An 8,684-nucleotide genomic window follows, 5' to 3' on the forward strand; every position below is an offset into this window, starting at 1 on the left:
CTGGGACAAGAAGCACCCGCACCTCCTTCTCCTTCACCATCACCATCACCATCGTACCCCTTCCCAACGCTACTATCGATCGTGATGATGACATTGTTTGGATCTGGATCAAGGTGAAGCACGTCTTCCACAGCACAACATGCCTTGCTCGTTGACCCGATCGCGAATGAATCAAAGGAGTAAGGCTGGGGGGCTACACGCCGCCCACAGCAACGCCAGCCTCGCTTGCTTGCTCGAGATGCTTTGTCCCCCGTCATTGCTTCTGAGCCGAATCCTCTCCGTGTCTTTTTTTTTTTTTTTTTTTGTTTTTCTTCTTGATTTTCATTTTCCTGACCCTGTTGGCTGGCTGAGGGTGTGGCTGCCCTTCACATTTTTCTTCTGACCCAACCTCCCTTCTGCCGCCGTCCTCAGCTACCGTTTATTTTTATTCGTCTTCACTTTGTATCCCACCGCCGACGCCTGCGGCCCCCACCGACAAGTTTTGCGGCGACCTCAAGCGGCTCGAGCGCAACACTCGGCTCATCATCACCTTTAGCTGCTCCCACATCCCTTCTAAGCATCTATCATGGGCCGTGCCTGGCATGATTATCTCGCCGTGGCTGGATGCGGCTTCTCCCTGGTTCGTCCTTACTCATCCCACCACCTCACACCAAGCCCCGTCCCACCCGCTCGCATCTGGGAACCGTTTCGCCGCCCTCGAGCACACATCCATTGCCCATCACGTCAACCTAACCGTGATGGCTCTGCCAATCGCTGCGACCTAGGTGGGTTGGCTTCAATTTGTCCTCGGCCTTGCCCTCGAGGGTAACAACGCCGCTCGTCTTCAGGATCGAGGCTGGGGCAACGCGGACGAACACACTCAATGGTACGCAATGCACCACACTCCCTACCCTGGCCAGCTCGCAAACAAGAGCCACGCCGTCTCATCTCGCTGGGCTCACCCAATGGACAGGTTCATGTTCGCCGTCCTCGGCCTTTTAGCCGTCCTGTGTCTGCTGGGCTACAGCTTTCGCAAAAGCAAAGCGCTCCTCAAGTCGGGCCTCCTCCTCAGCCTCATTAGTCTTGTGGCTGTCGGTGGGCCTCTCGATGACAGCGGCCGATTTCTGTGGAACTGCATGCAGAAAGACCCCACTACCGGCTCTCGGTACGCTCACAGCCCAATGCTACGTATTGTCAGCCTGCTCGACAGAGCCAACCCCGCTTTTTCGCCTGTGGCTTGACGTGCTGACCGCACCTGCTGTCCTGCCCACCAGCTATGAGCCGCAAGGCTGCCAGGAAGAGACTTACGACAATTATGCCCTCATTTTTACGGGCAGCTTCACCTTTGCCCTCTTCCACGTAAGCACCTCGACGCTGTGGGCTGCTGGAACCCTTTTTGGTTATGTCAGCCCCCTTGAACGCCCGGTCGCGTCATGACCGCGAGGGTGATTTTCTTTTTTCGTGATGGCCTGTGTCACATTGCAAATTCTTGCGCTACCCCCGCCATGCAGACTTTGGCTACCTACTTTGCTACCATGGCCCCGATGCATTCGCGCTTCACCTTCAAGGACGACGATTCGCTCAGCGACCGCTTCGAGCCCAACACTGCGCAATAAGCCCTGCTTCTGACACACTTTATCTTGACCCTTGAGTTTTGTTTTGACCGTGTAGCTTCCCATGGCCATTTGAAAGACGCCTCGCAGTCCAGCGGCTGAGCCTGACGATTAGCCTCCACGCCTTGTTTCTGACTCCATCTAGCGCTGGGGCGCGCCTTCCGTTGTCCGCAGCCCTGCTCTGCAGTCCGCACGTACAGATTCGCCCCATTTTGCTCCACATCGACTCGCCCCCCTTTTCTTCTGTGTCGTCCTGAATAACTGAGCAGTGGGCTTGGATGCTCAAGCTCTCATGCTCCTCTATATTTTCTGACCCTGTGAGCCGGATACGCAGACTGCTCGGGGTTTGCTTTGGTGTACTTGTATTTCTGACTCTTCTTGTCTTTCCTCTTGATTTTGAATTGAAGCCCCACTGACGGGGCTCATCACACTCGATGCCTGTGTGCCTTTTGTGCTGGCTTCAAGGGGTTTACCCCAGGCACCCCGGGTGCCTTGGCTTCAGCTCTTGATCAGAACAGAAAGAAAAAAAACTTGTCTGCTCATCATCAACTCATATTGGCGCGGCGCACTCGCCATGGTCGAGCCAGAAACAAACGTATCACACCAACACGTCGACATGTGCGACCAGTGCGCACTAGAAGAAGACCCAACTGGCCCATGTGCCATGCCGGCAGCGGAGGCGGCCAAGTAACAACATGGATGAAGCCCAAGCCAAACAACAAGATCTGACCCAGGTAGCTACATCTTGGTGTCCTTCATGCCCGGCACCAAAGGGACCCGTGGGCCCTGACTCTTCGCGCCTTGCATGAGTTGAACCTGGTCGGCAATCCAAAATTGTGAAGGGAGGGCGCTATGCATGACCTTTTGCCACAAGCAGGCACAAAACTTACCATGGGATGCATGGCATCGCCCTGTCGGCTCTGGGGGGCAGTGGCCCGCTTGAGAGGCACCCCAAAAAAGGTGCCCTCCTGCTGCTTGCCCTGGGCCTCTTCTTGCTGACGCTCTTGTAAGCGGGCACTGCGAGCCGCCATTTCTCGTTCTTGCTGCTCCCGTACCTGGTGCGAGCACAAAGCCACCCCGGTGATTAAGAAAAAGACCAAACGTCCTTTGTCAAGTCAACCCTTTTGACAATGCTAAGCCACGTCTCCAAACCCCCATCGCCTGACACACCAACCAACCTGCGCAGATTCTTCTTCCAAGCGCAGGCGGCGAGCTTCCTGCTCCAGTTCACGCTCGCGCTCTTCGGCGCGACGCCGTGCCGCCTCTTGCGCCTGCTTGAAGCGTTTTTCATAGACCTCCTGCTGTTGACGCCGCTCTTCCTCGCGCTGGCGCCGAGCGGCTTCGATTTCCTCCTCCCGCTGCCGCCGGGCCTGCTCGAGGCGCTCGGCCATGCGTTGCTGCTTCTCCTGTAACAACTTGAGATCCTGATCGCGCTGCACTTTAAGCTTTTCGTGCAAACTGGATGCATCCCGTTCTTCAACAGCCCGGCGCTCCTTACAATCCAAGCCGAAGCGCGTCCACTCGCTCGTGTGGACATTCATAATCTCGTCCTCCAGCACCGCGGCCTCAAGTTGGCGTCGCAGCGTCGTCAATTGAGCGTCATACTCATCATCACTCAGAGGTTCCTGGTGACGACGCGCCAGTTCCTCGCGCGAGCTCTGCTCAATATCCCGGAGCACCCGAGCCATCTCCTTGTACTCCTCTTCCTTGGCAAAAGATTGTGCAGTGTTCATGGCACTGCCGCGATGGGCAGCCGCTGCCTTGGCGGCGGCCTGCGCACGCTCTAGTTCATTCTGCAGGCGGGTGCGCTCACCCTCGAACAGCTCACGACGCGTGCGTTGTCGCTCCTCCTCCTGTTGACGCACCAACGCATCCCGTTTGGCTTGCCATTCGGCCTCGGCCCGTCGGCGCGCCTACACAATGCCATTCACCACCCCCTCAGCACGATGAAACAAGCAGCGAAAAAAGACGGGCCTTTGCTAGAGGTTCGTCCTCAGGCTCTCACCTCGGCAATGCGGTCCTCAGATTTCACCACGGCCGGTTGTGCACGTGACTTGAGGATGGGATCTGCGTTGATGGCGGCCTGGGTGATTGGGCCCGCCGAGCTAGGCACCACCTCAAGAACGATCTGCTCGCCTGCCTGCTTGATCAGCGACACCACATCGCTGTGTTCGGCGTTCATGACAACTGCGTTGTTGACCTACACATGGTCCGCGCGCGCGCGACTCTGACAAATGAATAAAAAGCATGGAAGAAAATTTCCTTGTTCCACGCCCAGTACATGCACGCCACGTACCACAATGACTTCGTCACCAGGATAAAGGCCTGCCGCCTCGGCGGCGCCACGAGGCTGTACCACTCTAACCACATGTCGGCCCTCGAGACGCGACAAATTGAAGCCAAACGAGCCCTCTGCACGCACAATGGACACCGTCTTCAAGTTGGTGGGTACGGAGCGGGCCAAGTGTGCGGGTCCGGGTTGTGCCACTTGCTGGGGCTGCGGTGGGCCGCGTTGCTGCGGCGCCTGGGGCTGTGAATGCCGGATCTGCTGTGGCGGCGGCTGCAAAGCCGCTGCCATCTGCTGGGCGGGAGCAAGACCAGAGAAGGAGCCGTGTCGCGAGCCGCTGTTGCCTTCACTTTGCAAGCGATCCAGCTCGTCTTGACTAATGAGTTGCACCGTCATGCGCAACTCGCGCCCTGCCTGCTTGATAAGCGCCACCAAGTCTCCGTGACTGACTTCTGTCACATCTTGACCATTGATCTACCAAGGGGAAAACAAATTCAAGTCAAGCTGTGTTATCAAGCTGTGCTATCGCGCCTTTAGGGGGTCAACGTTCGTTTTGCAGTCTCTGTGTTTGCTTCGTGATTCATCTCCTCCCCTCACCTTCAAGATGCGGTCGGGGACCAGGGCACCAGCCTTTGAGGCCGCACTTCCGGGTTCCACGACGCGAAGAAAATGCACAGTGCCGAGCCGTGACAAGTTGAAGCCAAACCCTTCTTGTGGCGGGCGCACAATGACCAGCTCACGCGGTCCGGAACCTAATGAAGCCAGCAGACAGTGAAGGCACAGGCATTGCCAAGAGACATGCTACTATTCTTCCTCCCCTCCAACCCCTGCTATTCAAGAAACATTTCTGACACACCGGCCATGCTGTTGGTCCAAACGGTCCCGCGCTACAGGTAGGCAGCTGTAACTGCCAGTGTGTTTTCCCGACACCACCCAAGCCAGACACAGGCCGCCCAAGCTGAACAGCACGAAAAGGCGCAGGGATCAGGAGAAAAAAATTCGGATTGATCAAAATATGATGGGTGTCAAGCTCGCCTCACGCAAATGTCCACCCACTTTTTCCTTGCGAACCAAAAGTTTTGCATGCTTGCAGGCATCCGTCGCACGTTCGTCGTGTTAAAGAAAGAGGGGTTGATTTAAAAAGGGTCCCGGCGCAACAGCGCTCACAAAAAGAGTCTGGAGCCGTTCAACACGACGAGCGTCGGGAGAGGGGCGGGGGAAGAGTGGGCGGAGCACTTTTCAAGCGGCGCAGGAAAGTGTTTGGGAATGCTGCGGTGGTGGAGTGATTAATAATTTAGGCTTTGAGAGGTCAACCTTGCTTGCTGCAATCTGAGGCAAGCTTTGACCGAGGTCAAGGGAGCAGACGACAGCGCCGACTTGCCTCAGCCCGAGTGCTGGTGCACGAGAAAGATGGGCCTGCTCGTTTCGGTGCCGGTGGCCTGGATCCAGCAACTGCTGAACGACCGGCGTGAGCAGCCTCGAACACAGGCCGTTTTAGACGAGTATCAAGCCAATCGTGAGCACTATCTGGCCACGCAAGGAGCTGACATGACCTCCAAGACAGGGGCGAGTCCCGGGCGCGAGATGGCCCGCTCGTGACAACTCGCTGCGCCAAATCGCGGCTGCTAGTCCTAAAGATTTTATTGTATTCGCTTTTAGCCTCGTGCGACCCTTGATAAGTCACTGCAGTTGTTTTAGGTGGACTTGATGTGGTCACAAGGGCAGAAAACCATGATCCCAGGATCGTTGATTGCTACCAGTATTATCACGGTCACAGCGTCAACGGGGGGCAGTGTGACAGAGCGTGATGGTGATGATACACGACTACAATTGACATAACAAAGCAAAAATGATGTCGAGCACACTGCCAACACCTGCTGGTCTACTTGAGGAGCTTAGACACCGCATCCGGAAGTTTGCTGGTGGTGGTGCCATTGGAAGAAGAGCCGGGCGGTGATTTGAGAAGCGAGCTCCGATTCTTCATGCGGGGTACAGCACTTGTGCCAGCGCTCGCCCCGAGCGTTGACGGCTTGGGCTTGAGTTCAGAGCGAGCCTGCTTGGGTGGAGTGGCCGCTGAGATTGTCGACCTCTCCGGCACGACCTTGGCTTTTGCTTTGACCTCGGCCTTGGTCGAAGACTTGGCCGAAGACTTGGCCAAAGACTTGATCTCAGGTTTAGCCTCGAGCTTGGCCTCGGGCTTAACCTCGGATTTGGCCGAAGACTTGGCCTCAGGCTTGACCTTGGGATTGGCCTCAGACTTGGGCTTTGATTTGACATCAGTCTTCACCTCAATCTTGGGCTTGGGATCGGGCTTGCCCTCCGCCTTGGCTTTTGACTTTGCTGTCGAGGTTGGGGACTTTGGTGCACTCGGCTTGCTCGGTTGCGTCTCGGTGCGAGCGTCTGTTGCGTCCAGCTCGAGTTTTTTTTTGACCGGTACTGTCATGTCAGCGCCAGACCGAGGTTGAGGCTCTGGCCGCTTCCTGGGCGTGGATGCGGTACTGGTTTGCCGCGCACTTGCATCGTCATCATCGCCCTCATCGTCTGATCTTTGATGACTTGGGTGGGTCTTCTTGCCGGCGTTAGACCCCCCTACATCAGCAGAGCGATTGCCTGAAGCCACCTCAAAGTGTGTGTCCAAAAGTTCCTTCATGCGCTCTAAAGCCGCAAGGTGGGCCATGAGCTCCTTCTGTTCCTTGTCGTCGGATGAAGGCAGTGCCTGTCGAAGGGCTTCCGCATCCAGCTCCTTGAAAGTCACGCGGGCCGGGCGATAGCAATGGGGTCCTAATCGTAAGAGTGCCTCATGAGATGAGCCCAGGTTCGAAATGCGAGCAAAAGACCATACACTCTCCCTCGCTTCTTGCAGACCTCGAATAAGCAGACAAGCAACGAGAATAGATGGCATTTCGCACACACGCACACACACGCACACACACACATTACCATCTACCCGCCCCTCACACCCACGCCCCCACGTTAGCTTGGTGAGGCCACATGCAACACACAACGAGAGGTCACACGCACCCGGTCGCCACATGTTGACTTGCAAAGGTCCACTGAGCGTTTCAAGCCTGACCGGACCCACCGCCCAGCGGCGTTTGGGCTCATGGACCGCCTTGGTGGTGACAGCGGCAGATCCAGCCCGGGCAGGCTCAAGATGACTTGAATGTTCTGCGGGCTGACCGGCAGCTGCGGCAAGCACGGAGGTGCCTTGGGCACCAGACGAGGCCAGCGTTTCGCCGTGCTTTCGCTTCAGGATAACCCGACGCACGCGGGGTGGACCGGTTAGGACCTGCTGCGTCTCTATGGGTGGAGATCGAGTCCCCGAGTGCTTGCTATCGCCCCGAGAGCTGCTATCCCGCGCTGCACCAGTCACTGCTTGCGGCTTTGGTGACGCTCGAGGCGACACGTCTGATCCCTTGATTCGTGTCGGATCGGGGCCGTGGTTCTCTTGCAACGGCGGGGGTTTGGGCTTGAGCTTGGGCTGGGGCCGGGGCCGATTGGCAATGCGTGGGTCTGCAGCAGGATCATTCCGATAGACCTCCGATTTGACGTTGATGAGAGGCCCACGGGCGTTGGAATGACTCGGCTTTGCCGTTTTAGGGTCCTCCCCAACCGCCTTGAGCGACGCCGGGGACTTGAAATCCTCCCTTGACTTGGAGTTGGCTTTAACATTGGTTGCACCAGCATTGCTAATCTTGCTCTTCGCCGCGGCCTTGGTCGAGTCAGAAGCGCCACGCACAGTGCTGGCGGGGGACGCAAGTTTGCCGGATCGATCAGGTGTGGACGACACTTTGGCGCGTTTAGCCGCCGGTGTGTCCCGCGACTCATTGGCCCCTGGACTGGCGTCTGGCGAAGTCAATGTGTCCTTGGGCTTGCCCAGCAACCGACTCCGCCGAAACTCGGGCGCATCAAAAGTGGACGGTGGTGCGGCCATCTCGGCGGAAGGCGCCTCAACTACCACGGCTGACGCAAACGTGCCAACGACGAGAGAGACACGGGTGCACGCCGCTGCGCAGGGCGCGCCAATCGCACGCTCCTTCAAGACAGCTCCAGGATCGACAACGCAAACGCTCACGCCACTGATGTGTAGCAACTGCCAGAAACAAAGCGAAACGGCTTCAAGCACGCCGCTGACTTGAGCACCATGCAACGTCGTCCTTGTCGCTTCCTCCACCTCCTACCCCAGCCACCACCCCAAGAACGCCACTTGGCGGCAAAAACTGTTTCCTCTCTGTCGTTCTCTCTCTTTCAAGTCTCTCTTTTTCCTCTCTTTTTTCTCTCTCTCTCTCTCTCTCTCTCTCTCTCTCTTTCCCAACCAAACCAATTCATTTCTTTCTCTCTCACTCTCTCTCTCTCACTCTCTCTCTCTCTCTCTCTCTCTCTCTTCTCTCTCTCTCTCTCTCTCTCTTCTCTCTCACTCTTGGAGAGCGTTTTCTTTTTCTCTCTCTCACTCTCTCTCTCTCTCTCACTCGGTGAGTGTGTGGGATCTTCCCCAACGTCTGAACTTAAAAGAGCCCTTGTTGGTCGCTTGACTGGCTGGCTGTCTGTGCTGGACACTCATGGTTGATTTGGGTGCAAATGCCAGGGATCACCACACTGTGTGTCACAATGCTGTCGATTCGATCAAGCCTTAGTGGTGCTGCGGCGCGTGTGCTGCGCAAGTCGACCCTCAAGCCCCAGCTACTGAGCACCTCGCGTCATGCCTCAAGCAACATCGCGGGTAGGCGCTGAGTCTGAATCTCTTTCCTCCCTGCTCTGGCTGTCTTTTCATTTGCATGCCCTCAAGCACTGCAACTTCTGCCGTG

The 8,684-nt window shown here is 56.8% G+C and overlaps 3 protein-coding genes across 3 annotated transcripts; 1 reads left to right on the top strand and 2 right to left on the bottom strand.

The window, feature by feature from the left end:
* Window positions 1-944: 944 nt before the first annotated feature.
* Window positions 945-1,595, top strand: MONBRDRAFT_22102 (uncharacterized protein; the record flags this gene model as incomplete). The annotated part of the gene is made up of 3 exons (XM_001742150.1): window positions 945-1,144; window positions 1,254-1,338; window positions 1,491-1,595. The coding sequence occupies 3 exons, from the start codon at window positions 945-947 to the stop codon at window positions 1,593-1,595; spliced, it is 390 nt and encodes a 129-aa protein (XP_001742202.1).
* A 735-nt stretch (window positions 1,596-2,330) lies between these two features.
* On the bottom strand, window positions 2,331-4,742 carry MONBRDRAFT_22103 (uncharacterized protein; the record flags this gene model as incomplete). The annotated part of the gene is made up of 7 exons (XM_001742595.1): window positions 2,331-2,408; window positions 2,483-2,647; window positions 2,771-3,505; window positions 3,598-3,792; window positions 3,889-4,353; window positions 4,477-4,631; window positions 4,736-4,742. The coding sequence occupies 7 exons, from the start codon at window positions 4,740-4,742 to the stop codon at window positions 2,331-2,333; spliced, it is 1,800 nt and encodes a 599-aa protein (XP_001742647.1).
* A 1,019-nt stretch (window positions 4,743-5,761) lies between these two features.
* On the bottom strand, window positions 5,762-7,813 carry MONBRDRAFT_4993 (uncharacterized protein; the record flags this gene model as incomplete). Its single annotated transcript, XM_001742596.1, has 2 exons — window positions 5,762-6,744; window positions 6,901-7,813. 2 exons carry the CDS (start codon window positions 7,811-7,813, stop codon window positions 5,762-5,764), a joined length of 1,896 nt encoding a protein of 631 aa, XP_001742648.1.
* Between the last annotated feature and the right edge of the window lie 871 nt (window positions 7,814-8,684).

This window comes from Monosiga brevicollis, genomic scaffold (assembly GCF_000002865.3).
Source record: "Monosiga brevicollis MX1 MONBRscaffold_2 genomic scaffold, whole genome shotgun sequence".
NCBI lineage: Eukaryota > Choanoflagellata > Craspedida > Salpingoecidae > Monosiga > Monosiga brevicollis.